Source organism: Pholcus phalangioides, unplaced genomic scaffold, assembly GCF_987345545.1.
Source record: "Pholcus phalangioides strain wild (caught in Gottingen) unplaced genomic scaffold, Ppha-v1.0 ptg000008l_1, whole genome shotgun sequence".
NCBI classification, from domain to species: domain Eukaryota; kingdom Metazoa; phylum Arthropoda; class Arachnida; order Araneae; family Pholcidae; genus Pholcus; species Pholcus phalangioides.
In genome coordinates this window covers 62626032-62650969 of record NW_028301601.1, presented here as the reverse complement: position 1 = coordinate 62650969, position 24938 = coordinate 62626032, and the positions used below count along the sequence as shown (strand labels likewise).

General features: G+C 40.9%; 1 protein-coding gene across 2 annotated transcripts in view; it reads right to left on the bottom strand.

Annotated features, from left to right (window-relative positions):
- LOC149084727 (guanine nucleotide exchange factor DBS-like) overlaps positions 1 to 24295 on the bottom strand; it is a 104865-nt gene extending 80570 nt beyond the window's left edge. Inside the window, exons 1-2 of one of the 2 annotated variants that reach the window (XM_089235158.1) lie at positions 24058 to 24295; positions 8762 to 9340 (exon numbers count right to left, since the gene is read on the bottom strand). In XM_089235158.1, coding sequence (XP_089091284.1) covers positions 8762 to 9113 — 352 coding nt within the window. In that variant the 5' untranslated portion in view covers positions 9114 to 9340; positions 24058 to 24295. The remainder of the gene's footprint in view (positions 1 to 8761; positions 9341 to 24057) is intronic. The other variant, XM_089235157.1, reaches the window with a different exon arrangement.
- Positions 24296 to 24938: the final 643 nt, after the last annotated feature.

Below are 24938 nucleotides of genomic sequence, written 5' to 3'. Positions count from 1 at the left end.
TACGACGTGATGTTAGAATGCGTATGTTACTGGGTGTGTGCGTGCGTAAAAGTGATCTATACCGGTGGTTATACATAATTATTACGTCGTGACAGCATTTCTCCTTCGGTACTTCTAACTTCTTTCATGAATCATAGATTCAAGTTAATTTAAAATCTCTTGAAATTCACACATTTTGATTGAATAATTATTGTTATGGAATTTGTTAATCGCGTTTGAGCCGTATATAAATTCAATGAATTGAGTCAATCAATAATAAAAAGTTTCCCAAATATGAAATAATAGATTATATCGTAATGCCACAGGATCCGGAAAATTCGATCCCGACATTTCACCTTCCCTGAATGTATGAGTGTCCGAGTGAGTGACCAAGTAAGTGACGACAGACTGTATCAATGAGCAAGTGATAGGACGAGTGGCCATGGATATTGATTTTCGAAATATTGAATTCTCAGGAAATTAAATAATGAATAATTCGCCGGAGGTGCTTTTGTGTTGGATATGCATACAATGATATGGATTTCAATTTTTTATTTACATCTTCTCAAGCAAGAAAATGAAAATTATAATGACTCCATATTGTCTTTTAATATCCAACTTTGACCTTTGAAAACCAAACACACCCCGCTTCCCATCTCATTGAGATATCGAAGCGTTCCCGGAGGATGGGTGTGTTATTTTAAAATAATTATGGGTGTGATTATTTGAAAATTAATAATGGCTTATAAATTTAATTGAAATAATTCCGCAGGTTTAATTGGACAATGAATCAAAAAAAAAAAAAAAAATCGGAAGATTTAGCACCCATCACGATGATAAAAAAAATCGATTTCATATTTCTACGTTTCTTTAATCCAGATTTGATATTTCATTTTGATCTTTCATGAGCTGCTGAGGAAGTCGCCATATTGGTTACCATGGATACGATTTTCACGGCCCTCCAAGAAAGAAGGCGTGATCCAAAAAGCCTCATACGCGAACCCTACACAAGAAAGTGTCAGTAACCAAGATTACTCCACGTTACAAAAAAAATGCTCCGATCTCACTGGTTAACTGAACCGTGGGCATGGAATGTCAACTACATTTATGTTTCAATGTCTGTAGCCAATCTGTACAAACCAAGTCGTGGCACATCAGTTTTGATCATGCACATGAAAAAATTCGTAAGGGAAACATGATTGGAAAAGAGTGTGAAAGGGTGGAAGAAAAGTCTTTCTTCTTGATTGGAATGAGGAGAAAATAGTCCAAAAGTTATTTCAAAGGAGCAAATGACAATCACGACACAATCGCCGATTGTCTCGATAAAGTTTTATTAAAATTCACTACATTTATTAATTTTACCGGGGATTATGCATAATTCCTAAATAAATTTGGAAAGTCTGATAAATATTCAAAAATTTATAATCTTTTTTCTCTTCATTAAACCAATTAATCATGTTTACCCGTGCATGATACGTGCACTTCATATGTTTTGCAATGAAAATTAAATCAAATTAAAATAATGTGAAGATAACAATATTCATCACAACATTATCACTCTTGTAATTATTGTAGATGTTCACTCTCTTTCTTCACACGTATTAACAAACAAAACCAACATTACCATTCGAATTCCTGGACCATAGTTATGTTCAGTTAGTTAAGTGATTAATTGACGGAGAAGAAAGAGAGAGTACGCCTGAATTTACTATCCGCTATTGAGAATGTCCGCTAATGGGGAGTGAAATACATTAAAGCCCTATTTCATGGGACAGACAAGTGTCCGTTAACGAGAGGTGTCCGTTAGGGGAGGATCTACTGTACTACAATTCAGAGTTCGCCAAACTGATATAATAAACAAGAACATGAAAGAGAAAACATTATTTATTTATTTATTTTTTTAAATAAAGAACTTGATCCTCACGTATTCCCCTAGGAATCACCATGATCCGTCCAGGGAATTTGTTAGTATTATTAAACATCCATGCCCGAACCGGGATTCGAACCCAGACCTGCACAGTGAGAGGCTAGCTCCCTAACCACATTATGCTATTAAGTACATTATATGATAAAGCAGATTCTGATTATAAAATACTCGAATGAAATTTAGGTTTTGCAATCGTAGATGTTTTATGTTCTTCGATACACATTATTATGGTCTCATGTGAAACATTATTGCGACGTTATGGACGGAAAAATACTAGCTGGCAATATAATCATTAAACACGATTGATCTTTTTAAAAGCTATGAAAAATACCTGTAAAAGAGACATCGCGGAGAGAACGACAGACAAGGTAATGTCACTACATCCGAATGTTCACAATGACTTACGGTTCATCGTAATCAATAATTTTTATCAAACATATGGTTCAGTTTTTCCATCTGTTTGTTGAGGTTCTCCATCTGTTTCTGCATCTGCTTCTCCCTCTGTTTCTGGGCTTCCTCCAAATTCTTGTTGAGGTTCTCCATCTGTTTCTCCATCTGTTTCTCCCTCTGTTTATTGTCGTTCTCCAACCTCTTCTTGAGGTTCTCCATCTCTATCCGAAGCTGAATGATTGCCTTCTTGGCCATGCATACCTCAGAGTCCCCGGTGTTTGTCGACAATGGTTTCCCTCTGAAAATCATTTCATTTTTCGACGAGCAAACGAACCACTTGCAGTCGTTTTTCTTGCACACCGTTCCAGAGTCTGCTTCCGAGGTGCAAGTAAAACTGAATTTCTGCCCATTGATGTCTAAGTGCCAATTTTGCATCCGCTGGACTGAAAAGTCCTCTTTTTTACACCAGTCAATCAGTTCCTCGGCACATTTTGCAAGGTCCTCTCCTAAGGACGAGTAGAGATTAGCGATCACGAGCAATACCAGAAAGGACAGGTTGCTGCTGTTATGAACTACACCCATAGCTGCTCGTGGTGAAGTCCGAGTCGTTGAGACAGAGCTGAAGGAAATCGACTAATTCCGATTAGGCTCGACGTTAAGGAAAAGCTGTCAGACTGGCCTCAAGTGTCGGTATGATCGCCACATATAATTCAAAAATATCCTATTTATAACCTATAAAAACAGTGTTTTAAGGTCACGTGGTTCAGGCTAAATTCCAAAAATAATAACCACCTGCGTAACTATTGCGTGCGGACGCAGATTTAAAATTGCACATTTTGTTCCAAGAACACGCGTGCTTGGGAATAAAATGTATTTTGTTTAACTGATCGTGACTCCCCCGATGTCGTCAGGGTGGATGCAATCCCTTTTTTCTTGTGTCTTCTTTCATTAATTAGAATGGTTTATGCGACGTGGCGTACCACACTTTATTTTAAAGAGGAAACGAAACTCGGATGAAATTTCTCAATATGGCCTCCGTATTCGATTTCCACAAAATAACATTCCCGTAACATGTCGTTACGTTCGACAAAAGTACTCATCATTAACCACTGTTGTATGCGCGACACGTCGTATCTTAATGCATTAGCAATGGTCTTCCTGTTGACTATTCTGATGCCATCGTTTCGGACTTCATTTCAGACTCCTTCACACTGTATGTCTATGGTTGCTATTATACTTGTAAGTCCAAGCATCACAATTACCCGTAAATCAGCCACTGAAATTTCCGCATAAACGATGCACATACCGCGTTTCCCAGGAGAATGAAACCTCATCTTGTATTAGTTTCTGCACAAAAGATGCTTTAGGGCTTATGTTTAGGTGATGCCAAAATCCAGATATTAACATAAAAATGTTCAGATATTTACCTTTATATTATGACGATCTATAAATATCTACGAATTCCTGTTTCAATGTCTTACGACTCCATTTCCTGTATGGCCATTGGTATTAATCTATTATTTTCAGGAGTAGAGCTCTCCTAAAAATAGTAACTTCTTGTCCATGTAGCCTGCCGTTAGGGGTCATTCAGTTACGTCAGCATACGGTATTACGTCAGTATCGATGGAGGAGGAGGGTTTCCGATTTGCTGACTTTTGATGACGGGGGCACCTGAACTAACATTCTCCTTATTGATAAGTCTCCTAGAGAGCCACTTTAGTGATCTCTAAATGTTTCGCGTATCCAAGTGATCTGGCAATGTGTCCGGGCCGCTTTAGTGCTCTGGAACTGTGCCACGCATCACTCAAGTGATCCGTAATTGTGCCGCGGATCACTCAAGTGATCCGTAATTGTGCCGCGGATCACTTAAGTAATCTGGAACTGTGTCGAGGGTCACTTAAGTGAGGTAGAACCACACTGGTTGGCCGCTTAAGTGCTCTAAAACTATGCCACATATCACTTAAGGGATCTCTAAATGTGCCACGGATAGCTTAAGTGTTCTGGAACTGTGCCCCGGGTTATTTAAGTGATCTAAAAATGTGCCACGGATAGCTTAAGTGTTCTGGAACTGTGCCCCGGGTTATTTAAGTGATCTAAAAATGTGCCACGGATAGCTTAAGTGTTCTGGAACTGTGCCCCGGGTTATTTAAGTGATCTAAAAATGTGCCACGGGCCGCTAAAATGCTCTGGAGTTGAACCACGAGTCACTTAATAATCTGTAAATGTGCCGCTTAGTTCATTTTTACAAAATTAGGTTTGAGGAGGACAGGGGCCTCATCAGATAACCCCCACCGCAGGGCAATATTTTGTTCATCGGAAAAGGGCCTTTATGCGATTTACCATATATGGCTTAGAAGGTGGGTCAAATGAATTTATTAAAGAAATTTTGAGTTCATAGCCTTCAAATAGCATTGAAATTAACAGAAATTGATTATAATAAAACATAAAGGTATTTTCTTCCAAAATTTCAATTAAAAAATATTTTTTTGCATTAAAAAAATAAATTTTTGATCGTCGGGGGAAGGAGGGGATGGTACTAGCCCCCATGCGCACCCCGTGTACGTCTCTGATCCCAACAGTATGCTTTAGGATTCAGAGGGTCAGAGCTGATGACGAAATTTTGCTGACAAGGGGGGAGGGGGGTCAGAGTTTTGCTGACTTTTGCTGGCAGGGGCGGGGGAAGTCAAAAATGACTAAAAATTTGCTGACGTAATACTTGAACGGCCCCATTACGAGTATATTGGTAGTAAAGCCATCACTGATTTTATCCCTTGAATTATTCATTAATTATTAATTAATTAATAAACGGTAGCAACTAATAAGTTCATGATTGTTAATTATTAAAAACGGGCTTTGAGTCGATAAAAGTTTTTACCAACTCGCCTTGCTAAAACCTAGGTCTTACCGTTATAACCTAGGTTTTACCGTAACATATACAGTCGATGTCAGTGATTCAAAGGAGTCCGACGAAAATAATTGAGGTGGGTGCAAACATTCTATAACACTAGAGTTATTTCTATACTTTAGAGCAGTGGTTCTCAACCGGGGCTCCGTGTGCATTTCCCAGGGGCTCCGCGGCCACTCGAGGATATCAAAATAAATCATTAAATTTGATAAACTAAAAAAAAAAAACCCTAAAGAGCACCGCCATATAAATAATATACTAAAAAGGGCTCCGCCATAGAAATTATACATTGAAAAGGGCTCCGCGAGTCAGAAAAGGTTGGGAACCACTGCTTTAGAGAAGTGGTTTTCCAGAATAAGTAATCTCGCTCCCCTTCCCCCCCCCCTCTCCCGGGAAACGGAATGGTCCAACGTGGTTGCAGAAGTTATGTGTATAATCCAGAGATCCAATGAGTGGCCTAAAGATAAAATTATTTCTGGCGATGACAAAAAATGATTTCTCAAGAACGGGGCGGTAGACTAGAAAAGATAAGAAAAATAGACTAAAAAACAGCTTTAGAGGGAAAATGATTTCTCTCCGACCAATTCAATTGGCAGTATATTGCCCTATAGAGATGTGACCAGAGTTGGTAGGGGTTTTGAAAAGAAGAAGAAGTACTAAAACTTGGTGTAAATATTAACCCCCTGGCTGTTGCAATTCCTTTAACTTCTTTCAACCGAGTACATACATTATAATGTTACTCTGGGAAGAAATTTGCCAACGATGGAAGCAACGATTTCATTTATGTAATAGAGCGAGGGTGAGAGAGATTTCTAGAGAGAGAGAGTTTTTTTTGGTTCTTTTTTCTGTTGGTTTTTTTTTGGCGGACCCTCTATAGTGAATTGATAACGGGAGGGGAAATGAATGAAAATAGTCGTCATACTCTACGTATGGCTCGGTCATACACACAGCTAACGAGAAATTAATGGGAAAAATGAAACGGCGAATCACCCTCGGTTCGGTACTGGGCCGCGGTCTGGCGGGTGAGAAACATTACTCTGAAGTTCAAAATTTTCTAACATGATTTCCACAGATGATGCTTTGGGTTTAGTTAGATTGGTTGCGGTGCTAAAAGTTATTAATTCAAAAAGAAAAGACGAGTAACAGTATGGTGTAAATGTTGGTTATGAGGAAAAAAGCAACAATATTCTCACGTTAAATTAGTATAAGAGTTGAGATTTGCACCGAAAGATCGGCACAATTTTCTCAGAATGGATGAAGACACCTACTAGAGGCTGTTTCGATTGTTCTTCCACTCGTCCTTTTTATGTGTATTGTTGGAAATACATTCCGGATTCCGAGAATAATCCGGATAAGTATGTAACTTCTTTTAAAATGTAAAAAGCTTTGCATATTCGTATCCGTGATTATCCGAATATTGAGAGAAAGGAAGAAAGAAAAGGTCACAGTGCCCCTTTTTGTGCCAATAAAAATAAAGGTGACGATATAACACCGCTAATAATATAAAAACATCACCAATAATATTCAATATATAGGCTATGCAAAAACAGTGAGTTAATTTTTTTCACATCCTAGGTCACGGAGTACTTGAAATCGCTCCAAGGACCCCTGGTTAAGAACCTCCTTTTATAAATAATCAGTAAAAAATTAATTGTCGTAGTACATCAATTGAATATAGAGTTTATGTGTATTTCTGTGCATAATTTCGGGGAAATTTATTGAAAATAGTGATTTCAGAGAGAGAGAGAGAGAAACAAAATTGCGAATTTGAACAATGGTCGGAATATTTCTAAACTTTTATTTCGATTTCTTTATTCGATATAAAATTGTAAAAAATAAAAAAAAATAATAAATAATCGTGAAAAAAAATTAATTATGTCATTAGAAAATTTCTTCTAATCAAAAGGCAAAAAATCCGTCTCTAAAACAAATTACTCAATTACCATCGTTTAGTTTCGTTATCAGTAAAGAAAAGGGAAGAAAGAAAGGCAGAATAAGAAAGAGGGGGGGGGGGAATGCGCCGTTATACCCACAGAGTAAGAATAATATATCTTCAGTCTATGGTTATACCGAATGAAAAACCATTCCCTTCAGCAGCTGAGGATGTGTGTCTCAGCTTCTCTCGCAGCTGAAGATACCTGCTGCAGCTCATCCGCAGCTGAAGATTTCATTTGCAGATGAAGATGTGTGTTTTTACTCCATCCGCAGCTGATTACTACTGCCGTCACTCCATTTGCAGCTGAGGTTATCTACCGCGATTTCATTCACTGTTGAAGATGGGTCTACCTTCACTAGGGTACGGATCTGGAGGGGAGCCGAACATTACGGGAAAATTTCCCTGTCCCGTAAAACACGGGACGACCAAACGAATTTGCACAATTCCCCCTTCCTGACACATCGCCCTGGGTGCTAAGTCAGAATGGCACCTCGAAACTTCAACCGACTATGCTACGCGCAGATCTTAAATAATTCCAGAGGGCAAAAACGTGTCATATTTGATTGTCGGGTTCATATTGTACCGTTTACCAAGGGAGTTCCACTCCTTTGAACAAGAAGATTATTTGTGCCGAAAAACAGAGAAGCATTCATTTCCATATTTCGACATGGCAGGTTGCTTGGTCTACGTTGCACGAGACTGGCATTTCTTCAAACTGAATTGCCGAGATTCTGGTTAACCTTTCGAGGCCCTTTTTCGAGGTGGACCTCATATAGGATCGCATCAGGAAACAACGGTACCTTAAGATAATAGGAAGGCCTCTTGTGAATTCGGCTTCTCAGCGAAACTTATAAGCTATGTAAAACCCCCAAAACAACAAACATTCAGGGGCCTTCCTCATTACGGGGGGGGGGGGGGTTGCTATAACAGGGGTCTTTGGCATCGCCCATTAACTTATATTGAGGTATTTATAGTTGTAAAAAAAAGTCAGATATTTACAAGGGCTTACTCATGTAGTTTACAGTGACATCTCAACACAGGAGGGACAATTGGGGCTCTGATAGTAGCTTTTAATTTCAATGGATATAATGAACTCTGATTTAACGAATTTTTCCGAGCATCCCCGAAATAACTCCTATAAGTTACTGCTTATAGGAGAATTCTTGAGCATCGAGTCACGGCCCACGGCCGTCTTAAGAGCATCATGGGGCCCCGGGCCAACTGATTTTTCTGAGACCCTACCTGGCAAATTTTTCATTCAACTATTTCTCATTTTACTGAGACCCCCTACTGTCTTGAGGACCCCGGGTAGGCCCATGCGTTAAGACGGCATTGTCACGGCCTAAACTTGATTCGCGAGGGACTTGATTGCGCTTCCTAAATGAGTCGTTCAAATACACTTACAGTCTTATTACAAACGCATTTATTGCTTCCATTACAGTTGGTGATGGTGCCCATGATGCCTCGTGGCAACCTCTTGAGCGACCTCATGCCACCTCAAAGTATATATTTGAAGGTGGGTATTATATATATATATAGGTTCAACGGATTCTAAAAAAAAAGTCTGTTCCGAGGCCAATTCCTCAAGACGGCAAACATTTATAAAAGTTTTAAAACTACTCACCACTTTCATTGCTGTCGTTTCCGTCGTCGTCATCGTCGCCATCGTAAGAACTCGTAGTCGCCGTCGAGTAGTCGTTGGACAGAGAGCTTCTGTGCGCCGTGGACGACGACGGCGAGTACGCCGAGCAGTACGAGTGCCTGTTGAAGTTGTCGCTCGTCCTCCTCCTCGTTCTCGTCCTCGAGTAACGGTTACGCGAAGGGCTGATGTTTGCGCTGCTGAAGGTGTGCCTGAGACTCGCACCGTAAGACTCTAGACTCAGCGAACTTATGAACAGCGAGCTGTGCCTCTTGAAATTCTGGACGAAGTTCTCGATCTGGTTCTCGACTTGACTGTGCGACGTCGTGAGCGGCATTGTCGTTCTGTGGCAGTAGCACCGCTCGTCATCGGCAGAACACTGTACGTATCCAAGCTGATTCCCAGGGATATATCAACGCGCATTGGCACTCGGATGACTTGGACACATTGTTGAGTCACACAATTTACTCAAATTTTCTCACTGCACAGAATTTTATGGTCACTGTTGGAAAAAAGATGACTTATGTAGGTTCAAGTCACGTAGAAGATGATCTTGGGCCTCATCTAGACACACACAAAAAAAATTGTTTTAGTGATAGAACTTCAACAATTGAATATTATTGGGCTATTAACTATTAACCCTTTTACGATCACGGACGAAATATTTCGTCCAAACTCCAGTGTAATATGAGTGTTTTCTTTCCTCTCTCCTCGCCATCGCGAAGTTGTATTGTAACCCAATGAACCCCGAAGTTGTTTTAATGTATCTTTCTACTACACGGTGGTTATAAAATGAACTCTCTGACACTACTCAGACGTATGTAGCGCCTGTTCTCATTGAGGTATTTTGATGAAACTTACTAATAAAATATACGTATGAACCATAAGGGAAAAGAAGGATTCAATAAAAAAATAGTTCAATTTTTCACCACCAGGTGAAAGTGGAATGCTTTTATATCTCAGTTACATCTTTTTCCGTGATTCAAATAACGTATATACCATGGACAATATTTACACCACAACGGACGCGACATATGGCGGAGTAGTGTCAGTTTATTTATACTCACACTACTCTGACCATCAGAATGGGCGCTACATATGTATGTCTGAGTAGTGTTTATTTATAACCACCCTGTTTTCACATATGGGAGAGAAAGGGAGGGGAGGGAGGTAGCGAGAGAGAGAGAAAGCATTTAGGCCGAATACATACGACCACGAGGTACTTGATGCATAATAGCGGCTAGCGACGAAAACAATTGTATGGTTTTGTTCTACACCGCACATAGTCGAGAGCGGGACAAAGAAGAGAAAACCACTCAACGAAGTGCGGGACTTGAACAATTTTGTTTGTTTTCCCCTCAATCTGCTGATTGGTCCGTTTCTTTCCCCCCCCCCCGCTTTTGCGGAGGAATCATCATCATCATCCTCACATCCTTGCATTTCAAAACTCCCACGGCCATTCTGTCTCTTCTCTTCCACTTTTAGTATGTGTGGACATTTCTTCCACCACCACTATGCATTTTTTTCTTCCTGGTCGCAATTCTGGGAACCCTTACCTCTTCCATCCACTGATCGCAGCCTTAGGGTGAGGGTGAAAAGAGAAATCTTCCGTTTTCTCTCTTGTCTACTTATCTATTATACTCTTTTTTTATTTTCTATTCAGTTTTTCCTCTTCCTTTTCTTCTATATTTTTTAGACATTATATATTAAAACTACGTCAGATTTTTATTTAAACGAACCAACACCGGCATTGATGAAAAAGATGTCCGGCACACTCCCTAAATGTAAAACACTCCCGACCACCCCTGGATTTAATTCCCTTTACTTAAACTGAGCATTTAGATTCAAATCCCATGCACAAATCAGCGACGCTGAATGAAACAGATATCATTTATACAAAAATTGCCACGTTTTTAAGACAAATAAATTCAATTGGTCGAATGGTCAACGCATTTCGGCTCTTCAATGGAGAGCCGTCACCAGGACCTCGTGGTCAGAATTCACACGAATCAGTCGTGGAGGGGTGATGTTTACGTCTGGTCGTCCGAAGAGTTCGCCTTTGTATTTGCTGCGTCCGAGTGGTCTTTGGATGCAAATTGGGGAGCCATTTGTTGCAAAGTATTGAAAGTTTTGTCACGACTGAGGTTGATAAAGCCTGTCCAAGCTGACGAAATAGGTGGCGTGTTTCTTCCATCATTAACGAGGAAATTCTGGCATGTTCTGATGAAGTATCCCTCGAGAAAATTCAATTCAGAATTGTGTGTTGCTTTTTTAAAAACAAACGCTTTATCAAAATCAAAATGAGGTGAACGTTGCCAACAGTGTTGAGCAATAGCCGAACTATCCGTCCGTCCCTTCTCAACATGCTTTCAGTGTTCGAGAACTCGAACATTTAGATTTCTCCTAGTTTGGCCAATATATCCATTTTCGCCATTATTAATTTAATAATAATTTAATTAATTTATTCGCAATTATCCTCTTCGGACGACCAGACGTAAACATCACCCCTCCACGACTGATTCGAGTGAATTCTGACCACGAGGTCCTGATGATGGCTCTCCATTGAAGAGCCGAAACGCGTCGACCATTCGACCAATTGAATTTATTTGTCTTAAAAACGTGGCAATTTTTGTATAAATTAAAACCAGGCGAAGTTTCTCATTTTTGTGATAAAACAGACATCAAATAAAAAATACAAAATGAGAAATTGATCCTCAAGTATGATATCTTGTCGAAAAATAACTTTTAGGATAATGGATATAATAGACAGATAACTGTATAGTGCCTTATATAACCTGCTAGAGATCTATGTAATGCCTAATTAACTGCAGCGAACTATGTAATGCCGAATTATCAGAGGTGCAAACTTGTATCCGGCACGTGAGCATATGCCTGCTCAATATTTGCCACTCTATCTCGATAATCGCTGTAAAAATATTCTGTTTATCCCTCTTTCTCCAACAATATTTTTGAGCCCTCAATATTCTCAATAACTTCATGCCTTTGCATATTGTACGAATATATCATTTCGAACTTGATATAATGCACTCTTGTCAGTTTTAAATCCTCTTTCTTCGAAATTATTCTAATGTACGACTACTATCAAGCGAAGACAAGCATGGGGGAAAAAAAGGTTTCCAGTGAAAAATGTGTTTTTATTTACTTACGCAAAAGCTTCTCAAGGTTACATTCTTATCTCGAATCGACGTCTACAGCTTGGAATGATGCTTGTATTTCTTCTATAGAATTTCCGAAGCAATACTACGTCAGAAACATTGGACGGGTTAATCAGTGGTCTCGGACCAGCCGACCACCAATGATTTCGAACGCTGCCCCGCATAGGTGCCGGAACCTAGGGGCTGAGTGAGGCCATATTTGAGCCTCCCTCCAAATAAATTTCGTAAAGGGGCTGAACTCGCCCTCCCAATAATTTCTGAAAAAACAATGCGATGCACCTTCCTCCACCTGCGTATGCGCTCGAGTCCCATATATACGGGACGCCCATTCAATTTTCAGCCCCCTCCAATGTTTTCTTCACGTCGGTGCCTCTGCTTCGAGTCCCATATATACGGGACGACCATCAATTTTCAGCCCCCCTCCAATGTTTTCTTCACGTCGGTGCCTCTGCTCCGAGTCCCATATATATACGGGACGACCATCAATTTTCAGCCCCCTCCAATGTTTTCTTCACGTCGGTGCCTCTGCTCCGAGTCCCATATATACGGGACGACCATCAATTTTCAGCCCCCCTCCAATGTTTTCTTCACGTCGGTGCCTCTGCTCCGAGTCCCATATATATACGGGACGACCATCAATTTTCAGCCCCCCTCCAATGTTTTCTTCACGTCGGTGCCTCTGCTTCGAGTCCCATATATACGGGACGACCACCAATTTTCAGCCCCCCTCCAATGTTTTCTTCACGTCGGTGCCTCTGCTCCGAGTCCCATATATACGGGACGACCATCAATTTTCAGCCCCCCTCCAATGTTTTCTTCACGTCGGTGCCTCTGCTCCGAGTTCCATATATACGGGACGACCATCAATTTTCAGCCCCCCTCCAATGTTTTCTTCACGTCGGTGCCTCTGCTCCGAGTCCCATATATACGGGACGACCATCAATTTTCAGCCCCCCTCCAATGTTTTCTTCACGTCGGTGCCTCTGCTCCGAGTCCCATATATATACGGGACGACCATCAATTTTCAGCCCCCCTCCAATGTTTTCTTCACGTCGGTGCCTCTGCTCCGAGTCCCATATATACGGGACGACCACCAATTCTCAGCCCCCCTCCAATGTTTTCTTCACGTCGGTGCCTCTTCTCCGAGTCCCATATATACGGGACGACCACCAATTTTCAGCCCCACTCCAATGTTTTCTTCACGTCGGTGCCTCTGCTCCGAGTCCCATATATATACGGGACGACCATCAATTTTCAGCCCCCTCCAATGTTTTCTTCACGTAGCTGCCTCTGCTCCGAGTCCCATATATACGGGACGACCATCAATTTTCAGCCCCCTCCAATGTTTTCTTCACGTCGGTGCCTCTGCTCCGAGTCCCATATATATATATACGGGACGACCATCAATTTTCAGCCCCCTCCAATGTTTTCTTGACGTCGGTGCCTCTGCTCCGAGTCCCATATATACGGGACGACCACCAATTTTCAGCCCCCCTCCAAAGTTTTCTTCATGTCGGTGCCTCTGCTCCGAGTCCCATATATACGGGACGACCATCAATTTTCAGGCCCCCTCCAATGTTTTCTTCACGTCGGTGCCTCTTCTCCGAGTCCCATATATACGGGACGACCACCAATTTTCAGCCCCACTCCAATGCTTTCTTCACGTCGGTGCCTCTGCTCCGAGTCCCATATATATACGGGACGACCATCAATTTTCAGCCCCCTCCAATGTTTTCTTCACGTAGCTGCCTCTGCTCCGAGTCCCATATATACGGGACGACCATCAATTTTCAGCCCCCTCCAATGTTTTCTTGACGTCGGTGCCTCTGCTCCGAGTCCCATATATACGGGACGACCATCAATTTTCAGCCCCCTCCAATGTTTTCTTGACGTCGGTGCCTCTGCTCCGAGTCCCATATATACGGGACGACCACCAATTTTCAGCCCCCCTCCAAAGTTTTCTTCATGTCGGTGGCTCTGCTCCGAGTCCCATATATACGGGACGACCATCAATTTTCAGCCCCCTCCAATGTTTTCTTCACGTCGGTGCCTCTGCTCCGAGTCCCATATATATACGGGACGACCATCAATTTTCAGCCCCCTCCAATGTTTTCTTGACGTCGGTGCCTCTGCTCCGAGTCCCATATATACGGGACGACCATCAATTTTCAGCCCCCCTCCAATGTTTTCTTCACGTCGGTGCCTCTGCTCCGAGTCCCATATATACGGGACGACCATCAATTTTCAGCCCCCTCCAATGTTTTCTTCACGTAGCTGCCTCTGCTCCGAGTCCCATATATACGGGACGACCATCAATTTTCAGCCCCCTCCAATGTTTTCTTGACGTCGGTGCCTCTGCTCCGAGTCCCATATATACGGGACGACCACCAATTTTCAGCCCCCTCCAAATTTTTCTTCATGTCGGTGCCTCTGCTCCGCGTATATATAGCCTTCCTTCAAATACTCTTTGAAATGCATCCTCTAAGAAGGACACCCGTAGAAGAAAATGTTACAAATTATGGAATGTTTGACCTCTTGCGCAAGAGATGAGAATCCATTTTTATATTTTTCTACATTTCTGCTAGAGTTGCAAAAGTCTTCGGAGAAAACTTTGTCAGTTGTTGAACGAATCGACAGGAGGAATCTGACACGCTCTGGCACCAAAATCACATTTCATTCTTTCTCTCTCTCTCTCTATGATTTTTATTTTCTTTGTGATTTCTGTCAGTTTTATTATTTTTCTCAACGGCAAATATTTCACACACTTTTGCGTTCCCTTATTTTCTCCTGATTAGATTTTGTGTGACGTTTCATGGCAGCACCCGGAGCACTCTTGGAAATGGCGAGAGAAATCCGCGATGGCGTTAATAAGATTTGCCGGTGACTTGTTCGCCAAAGAAATTTTTATATATATCACTTTTTTTCCAACGATGACAGCTGAGAAAAAGGAGGAGACGTCAGTCTCGGTACTGCTATATTTCTTTCCCGAGGAAATATATGTTACTGGCAAGGCCCGAAATTGGCCAATTCGCGACGAGGCTTTCCACTTCGCGAATTGGCCGATTTCGTTGAATATCGACCTGGCCAACATCCGAATTTCGAACATTGGCTTGCCAGTTCGTAAAGTGGCCAGTGATCCCTATCCGAAGTTTGATAACAAAAGACGTGATTCGGAATCGTCGTCAAGTTGGTGTATTTTTTCGTGATAATTATGTCCACGTTAGTTATGGCAACCCATCAAACCACAGTCAAGAAGCTGTAATCATTTTTTTTCCTACAGAGAAAACTAAATGTTTGTATAATTATTTTTATAGTTAATTTCTCTTAAATTTCATTTTTTTCTTCTTTCGTCACGTGGAGCTAGTCCATGTACCACACGTTGGCGATTATATCAATAAGTTCAGCCGTCCCGCCTTTGCATGCATACAGCAACACGTTGGCGATTAAAGAAAATGGATTTTACTCCTACCGGGCCGTCTTACATCAGCCCATCGAGCTTTGACCAGAAATCTTCGGTCACTTTGCGAAATGGCCCGTCAAAGTCCGAATCATTTCTGCAACTCGGGCTTTGGTCAAAACTCTTGGGCAATTCGTGAATTGGCCGGCCCCGTTGCGAATTAACCACACTTCGGACTTTAGCTGTAGCATATATACTCTGAGAAGCTACGAAAATCAGTACACAATTACGACACGATGAATATATTTTTTTCCCACCAATTTGCGATATACAGTATATTTTTGAATTTTTAACGATGCGTTTGACATCCCTTATGCCCGAAATTCATGCGTCGGTAATTTTTAATTAAGTCTGGTTAGAGACGTTCCGCGAAACAACGATTTACATGATTACTCTTCAATCACGCGGAGCAAAGGACTTTTACTATCATCACCGATGACAATGAAATTCATTTGCCATGGAATTCTAAATTTTCTTCAATTCTGAAATCCTGAAGTTTTTTCATCAATTCTCTGAATTTTGATTAGTTCTGGAATGATGAATCTTTAGATACTAAGTCACCCTCCCCCCGAAATATATACATACAATCGGATCTACGGGGTCCCGAAATTATCAATACTCCTTTGATCCCACTATTATTTTCGCAACGGGCCCAGCGTCTGGTAAAGGTGGCCCTGGGCGATGCTCCTGACAATTCAAGGCTTTTCCAGTATGGCCCAGATCTTCTTCCACCACATTACATAGAAACAAATTTCACGGAAGGTTCACCACACGCACACACACACACTCCAACATGTACCAATTCGTAAGAAGTTCCGCAGAGGAATATGAACGAGGTGCATGTCTGTGGTTTAGTAGATCTTCTTCCACCTCCTGCTTATATATGTTCCTTGACACAGAGCGGTGGGCAATGGTCTGGTAAGGAGGACGACACACTAATTTAGTCATCGCACAAATGGAAAATTTTGAGGCACCAACGCTGATTTTTTAGTCACCGGAGGCTTGGGATTTGCCAGGGCAATTTGGGTCTTTCTACGGTTCTTGCGACTCGAAAAAAAGGCCGAATACATAAGATGGTTCAGAAACAACATAAATACAACGGAATGTCTTTTATTCCTCGATCTCTTGAGCTGAATGTTTCTAACACGATTTACATGGATGTCTGTCCGTAGATGCTACATTTATTGTGACAGGAACGTGCTCGTCGAAACGAAATAGAAGAACTCCAAATGACATTTTAGACTAGTTTTTTGCTTTCCTACGAAAGTGACTGACGTGACTGGTTGCCACCTCCACGACATTCCAGAAATTGCAGTTTCCATAAAAAGACGAGACACATAGGACGAGTCATTTCCCCGGATGCGAACTATCTTCAGCAAAGAAAAAGAGAACCTCTCGGAGATACGAATCCAAAACAAAACAAAAGTGAAAAACGTCGTAAAATGAACAGAGAAAACAAAATGTCTTAAAAGTCAAGTTTGTTTCGGAAGTGAAACGTGAAATATCTCGGAAAAATGTCGGAAGCTCTCGTAAAATACGATCTCGTAAGGTCTTTTTCTTTAAATAAGACGGGAAAAGAAATTCTAAAAAAAAAACAAAAACGCTTGAACCATCTCAAAAGAAGATGGAAAATGTGAGTCCGCGTCCCATTCAAAAGTAACGAATTTGTTCTGTTTGGACATCAGCCATGCCCCATTCTGTCGAGACAGGGCGAGTCGGAGAATATCGCTCGCTCATGAATTCACAGAAATATTATTGGTAATGATGGGTTCATACGCAATCTCTAAGATCTAATGGTTGATATTTTTCATTTGAATGTTTGAAGCGTTTTAGAGCGTAAATGGAGATAAACTTGAAAAAGCCGGGAGAGGCGGGCTACATTTTGACAATGATGATGGCGGTAGAAAAAAAAATGTATAGGAAAGCCCTTTCGAGCTGAGATTATGTATTTTAGAAATGCGAAAGCTGGGCAGCGATGAACAACCTCTGGCCTGCTAAGAGACTCCATCCGGCCAGCGAAAGATTTTTTGTCCATAGGAAAGTATCAATACACCCAACAGGATAATTACTTAGGCTGACCATATTTCCGTCAAGAAAATATGGGAAATCGCATTTTTTTTTTGAAGTGAAACTTCTATAGCGACATAACAGTGAATTGCTGCGAGGGAAAGGAAATTCATCACAAAAACTGAAATGCTTTTTTTCCCCTCAAAACCAAACTTTCTTTACAAGATATACGGAAGACTGGATGTTGTGAAGATATTTATTATTTGAGATGTTAATTTTTTTTAAGGAAGGAAAAAACCTCATCTCTGCCTCTACCGGGAGTCGAACCCGGGTCCCTCGATTGCCGGACGAGTGCTCTGACCACTAAGCTACAGAGGAGATAGAGATTTCCCTTCGCTAGAGCGTATATATGCCGAACAAAACCGTGCAATGGACGGTGAAACCGATCAGCTAATAGCTCATGGACGACGAGCTACCAGATGGCTATATATATGACATGAATGTCGCTCTCCACTTGTTAATACAAGATATACGGAAGACTGGATGTTGTGAAGATATTTATTATTTGAGATGTTAATTTTAAGAGCACTCGTCCGGCAATCGAGGGACCCGGGTTCGACTCCCGGTAGAGGCAGAGATGAGTTTTTTCCTTCCTTAAAAAATTAACATCTCAAATAATAAATATCTTCACAACATCCAGTCTTCCGTATATCTTGTATTAACAAGTGGAGAGCGACATTCATGTCATACAAACTTTCTTTTCCCTCTAACTGATTGTGTGATGAAGGTCCGAGAAGCAGATGGGTTTTGGTGCTGGTGGGGGGGGGGGGGGTGTCAACATAGGTTTGACCCCCGTAAGAAAATGAAGTTAGGGGGGGACCGTTTGCGTTGGACAAAGACAGTTTTTCCTATCACTTCAAGACGCCGCCTTCCCTGTTCCCCCCGGCTACACGAGAGTATAAGGGCCATTCAAGTATTACGTCAGCATCGATGGGAGAGGGGGGTTTCCGATTTGCTGACTTTTGATGCCAGGAGGGGGGGTTAGATAATGCTTACGTTATCAACCAGCCTTTATGAAGATATGAAATATTCTTAATGACATCTTATTCGGTGCGCCAAAAAAAACGAGAAAAACATTTCTATAGTTTGTGGACTCTTGAAGTAACAACCCCCCGCCCCATTGCTAAGTGCCCTACAGAGCCACTTTAGTGATCTCTAAATGTTTCGCGGATCCATGTGATCTGGAAATGCGGGGCTACTTAAGTGCTCTGGAAAATTGTCCGGACCGCTTTTGTGCTCTGGAACTGTGCCACGCATCCCTCAAGTGATCCGTAATTATATGCCACGGATCACTTAAATAATCTGAGAATGCGCCGCTGGTAACTTGAGTGATGTATAACCACTTAAGCGCTCTAAAACGACGTCACATGTCACTCAAGGGACCTCTAAATGTGTCACGGATCGCTTAAGTTCTATGGAACTGTGTCCCGGGTCATTTAAGTGATCTGAAAAGGTTCCACGGGCCGCTTAAATGCTATGCGACGGGGCATTTAAGCGATCTGTAAACGTGCCGCTTAGTTCATTTTTGCAAAATTAGGTTTGAGGAGGGCAGGCCGCATCAGATAACCGCCATATTTGGTCCGCGGGCCAAGGGGCCTTTATGCGATTTATCATTATATGGCTTAGAGGGTGGGTCGCAATGAATTTATTAAAGATAAACTTTGAGTTCATAGCCTTCAAATATCATTGAAATAAACAGAAATTGATTATAATAACATACAAAGGTATTTTCTTCCGAAATTTCAATTACAAGATATTTTTTTTTTGCATTAAAAAAGTACATTTTTGATCGTGGGGGGGGGGGGGCACGTGCCCTCTATGCTCTCTTCCCCCCCCCCCCGTGTACGTCTCTGATCCCACCAATATGCGTTAGGATTCAGAGGGGCAGAGCCGATGACGAAATTTTGCTGACGGGGGCCGGGGAGGGGTTAAGAGTTTTGCTGACTTTCGCTGACAAGGGGTCAAAAATGGCTAAAAATTTGCTTACGTAATACTTGAACGGCCCCTAATAGGTGTCCTTGAAAAGTTTGACGTAAGAACACTTTTTTCCATTTGAAGTCTACTACTAGTACTATTACTTGAGCGTACATGAAACTCCTAAACATTACTCTGGCAAATTTCCACAAATTGGTGCATTTATCTTAGGGGAAATGGCCTGTAGTGAAAGTGTTTGTGAAACACTGAACTGGTTTTCTTTCTCATCGTAATCGTAAAACATGATCATTTTTAAATATAACGGAGAATAAATTTTCGACGTACTTTTCTACTCATTTTCATCCAGTTCGGAGTCTTGTGTGAGTACAGTTTGTTAAACGATGAGTTTTAAGTATTATGTTCTATTACTGGAACATTTGGTGTGCGAAAATTCGAAGTTACGAAAAGAACACCTTGACGAAGTTGGTGGCAACCCTTTCCAATCTCCAGGTACCCTAACGTGCCACACCATTGGAAGCAATTGTGTTAATTATGGTGCTCTCAAGATGTCTCGTAGCCCCTAAATTGCAGCGGCTCCATTTTTTTTGAAAATCCTGTTCGTTTATTTATTTTCATTTGGATGTCCAAGTTTTTGTCTCGTTGAACTAAATTAGGTCTCTTCGAAATTAGAATTTGCAAATAATTCGTTTTATTTGCAAATTCGAATTTTGATGAGACCTAATTTAGTTCAAACGATTTGAAAACGGTATAAAAACGATTAAAAAAAAAAGATTTTTTCGCTTCCATCACATATACTTATCTAAATGTTATATAATCTCTATAGGGGCCATTCAAGTATTACGTAAGCAGATTTTCAGTCATTTTTGACAGAAAAAGTCATCAAAACACCAACCCCCCCCCTCCTCCTTCCGTCAGCAGCTTAGAATATTTCATATCTTCAAAAAGGGGTGGTTGATGACGTAAGCAACCTTCAAATCCCCCTCCCCCCTTTCCCCCCTTGTCATCCAAAAATCAGCAAATGCGAACCCCCCCCCCCCGGTGCTGACGTAATACTTGAATGACCCCATAGTAGATGGATCACAGAGAGAGAATAGAAATCAATCATAATGTCATGGCATGAGTGATGGTCCCTTGTTGTGACGATATTTATCTTGGATAGCACGGAGCACGTAACCAAAAGCAAGAACGAGATGAGGAGAGTGTGCGTGGAACAATCTTGTTCTCGAAAGGGTTGTAATGTAGTGCTAGTTTCGCACCTAGAAAAAACGATAAAGCACTTTCACCGTTACAGCAATCTCAATAATGAATGTGAAGCAGAGCGAGGTGTGTGCCAGAGGTGCGGTCGCAGCGAGCAGAGCGCTTTGTAGAGCTCCGCACTCCCGTAAAATATAGGAGGCGTTCACAAACTCTTAAATTATTTCTTTCATTGATTCTGAATTTTTTTCTTCTGGAATTATTTCTCCCTTTAATTCTGAATTTTTCATTAATTCTGAATTTTTCATTAATTCTGAATTTTTCATTAATTCTGAATTTTTCATTAATTCTGAATTTTTCATTAATTCTGAATTTTTCATTAATTCTGTAGTAATTTCTTGCATTAGTTCCAAACTTTCATTTACCCTGTAATTACTTCTTTCACTTATTCTAAATTTTCATTGGTGCTGGAATTATTTCTTTCTATTATGTTTGAAATTCATCAATTCTAAAAAGAAGATAACTTCACAGATCACTTAAGTGATCTTCGGCACATCTACAGATCATTTAAGTGGTCCGTTTCACATTTAGAGATCCCCTTAAGTTACACGTGGTGCAGTTTTTAGAGCACCTAAACGGCCCACAATGCTGTTCTACATCGTATAAGTTACCCGCGGCATATTTCTAGGTTACTTAAGTCAGTGTTTCCCAAAGTGGACAATATCGCCCCCTCGGGAGCAATGGAAAGGTCCGGGGGGGGGGGGAGGGTAAAAACTTTGGATTTATATAGGCTTATGGGCTAGCTTGAGTTAGGGGCTATGAGAAGGAAAAATTTTTGAAGAATGGGGCGATGGAACAAAAAGAGTTTGGGAAACTATGACTTGAGTGATCTGCGGCATATTTACGGACCACTTAAGTGACGTGCGGCACAGTTTCAGAGCACGTAAACCGATAGCGACACATTTCTAGGGCACTTAAGTGGTCCGTAACACATTTGTAGAACACTTAATCGGCCCGGACACATTTCCAGATCACTTGAAGGATCAGCGTAACATTCAAAGATCACTAAGTGGACTTACCAATAAGGATAATGTTAGTTCAGGTGTCAACAAAACAAGGGAAAGGTTTTTCTCGTTTTTGGCACACCCAGTAAAGGTACCATTAACAATATTTCATATTTTCATAAAGGGTGGTTTATGGCGTGGGCATCATTCAAATCCTCTCTCCTCCATGTCATCAAAAGTCAGCAAATCGAAAACCAACTCACCGCCCTATCGATGCTGACGTAATACTTGAATGACCCCCTAAAGGGCGGTTCTGATGTGAAGCAACGTCATGCAACGCAATAGGTCGTAACGTCACCGGGTATATACAACACCAAATATAGAACAAGACCTCCGCACGAAGCTCGTGACGTCACCGAAGAAGGCCATTTCACCTATTACCATTGGTGATATAGCAGGCCGAAGCATGCGATATCTTTAGCTTTTTTTTTGCAGTATATCCAATGGCAATAGGAGAAATGGCTTTCTTCAGTGACGTCACACATTTCTTCCGAGGCTTTATTCTATAGGTGGTGTTGGTATATATAGCGGGTCTCTCTCTCTCTCTCTCTCTTATTTAATTAAAACTCTTTAGCACTTCATCTCTCCAAAGACATTCGTGGCTGCTGAACAAAGTACTAAGTGTGTTCTCCTCACAGAGAAAATTAACGAAAGCATCAGTGGGGTATTACATCATGTGGTAAATGAATGGACCGCATGCGTAGTCCACAACGTAGTTTGAACGAGAGCCAAGAGACCGCGCGATCTCATCTTTATGCTAAATGACTACAACCATCCAACACAGCCATCATATTTCTATCTCGCTATTAAAATGTGACTGATATCAATATTTTTGGTGTCCGTACGTATTCATCCTTGTCACGCCTGCATTCAAATGTTTTCATTATGGAACACTTTTAAATAGATTCTAAAAATATCCCCAACTTTACAAATACAAAGTCCACAACAGGCAAATTGCCCAAAGAGGTGGCTGAAAGATTTATGCCAATAAAAATTATGAACGTCACAAATGTTACCATAATACAGCAATCCAATATAAAAGCATATATCACCAAAGAAAAACAAAATTAGTAACATATAATACATTATCCTTAAAAAAGATTATGGATGTCTTAGTCTAAAAGGGAAAGAATCCCAAGGTGTGACGTCTTCCAAAAAAATTACCACTGATTCCCTCATTAAAACATGAAGAACAATATAACAAAAAATCCATCGGAATTATTATGGGTCAATTAAAAAACGTAAATATTGATATTTTGATCGCCAACAACTTTTCCCTTGTAAGTATGGATGGCTTCCCGATTTATCCCACAATGTTTATCGTACTTCTTTTTAAACGTTTTAATTGTGTTAGAATTCACGACCCCCGGAGGTAAGCTATTCCATTTATTAACAACCCTATTAGTGAAAAAGTCCTTGCTACACCACAACCTGAAATCACCCCTTACTGAACGATACTGGTGTCTCCTTGTCACGTTCAAGAAATCAAGTCTTTCTTCATAGTTCAGGCCTTGTGTGCCAACAAGAGTAAGCATAGCTCTTCCCTGCACCCCTCTCAGCCAAGTCTATGCCTCTCTGCAAGTACGGTCTGTAAAACCTTACGGCATACTCCAGTCTGGAGAACGAACGAAGCTTCGGAAAAGAGAAGAATGACTCTAGGAGAATGCGAAGGGATCTTTTTAAGAATGAAACCGAGCATTCTATTAGGTTTTTTGGCCACCGCTGAACAATTTTCAAAGAGACAGCGTCTTAAACAGCAGATCCAAGCCGCTCATCAGTGAGAATTCCCAAATCGGTGATCATATTTGCTTCAGAGATACCATTGATACCATTCAACTCGTAAATGAAACGGGGGGGGGGTGTTCGAACCAAAATGAGCGACCATGCAGTTATCAACACTAAAAGTCATGCTCCATTCATTAGCTAATGCTGCAGTAAAAAGTAGAGCTCATCTGACGAAAACAATGCGAGATTCAGAATCTGCCCCAAAATCACTGAATTATCTTTGGCAATGATTTGCTATATTTGTTTATAACGTATTATAATTTCAATGTGGTTAGTATATATTACTATAGCCTATTACTATATATTGAAATTTAATTCTCACTTTATCTTAAAAACTAGACGTGACGTAATTTTTTAATTATTTTTCAAGTAATTAGCATAAAAAACTACAACAAACACTAATTACTTTTAAGAAAGTTTTTTCATTGCAGTCTTGTGTTATCTGTAAAAATAAAAATTTCCTAACAACAGTCGGTGTTATCTCAACGCACTCCTTCATTAACAACAATTTCCAAACACAATCTCCCTTCAGTAAAAACTATTTATGAGACAAATCGCAGAATAATTTTACAAAAAACTACGAAAATCTCCGGAAAAACTTACTTCATCCCACGTATTTCCCACGCGATGTTGCTTATAATTAGCTAAGGGTCTTGTACAAGCTTATTATGCCGTTTGTTTCACGCCACGGCCGTATAAGAACGGTTTAGCTTTGATCTAAAACAGAAATCTTGATCAAAAAGCCGTTTCACCACACACAACACTCACATAGGCAGGAGCTACTGCCACGGCGGCTCCTCTGTTACAAGTAAAAAGGGTGCCCATCGCTTCCGAGAGCTCTTTTCGCTACTGAAATATTTGAATCGATATCTGGCCAGGAATGTGGTGGGAAGCATTCACACAGCCCCCGTTTTTATATTAAGGAGGGGAATGGAGTAACACAGAGAAATCTGAGTTGAACGTTTTGTCTACGGTAAATCAACGATTGCAGCGCCACATTTTCGATTGAAAACGAAGGAAACTGGAGTTGTGAACATCGGGAGGTGCAGGAGATTCAGGAATCGAAGTTAATTCCGTGGTATTACTCAAGGCACAGCGCTGTCACCTTCTCTCTCAGAATCCCCCCTACTTATCATTTTTTACGAGTCTTTATGAGTCATTTAGAATATTTGTCAAACTTCACGGCTCGGGACAGCGACACTTTCCCTTTGTGCTTGTATGCCGGTGATTTTGGACGGAAAAAATTTATTTACAGTGTTTTCCAGACAAATAACACCTAACTAAAAAACAAGGCATAGCATGATTTTTCAGGATGCTCCAAATATGAGCCCCTACCCCGAAAATAAGCCCTACCGTCGTAATAATCGTCAGCCAGACGGAAACATTTTTACATCCTTTGTTATATTCGAGGAATACATAGAATTTTACTTAGAATAATGATACTAATAAATACATTTTACTACTCGGCTAAGCAATCTGTATAG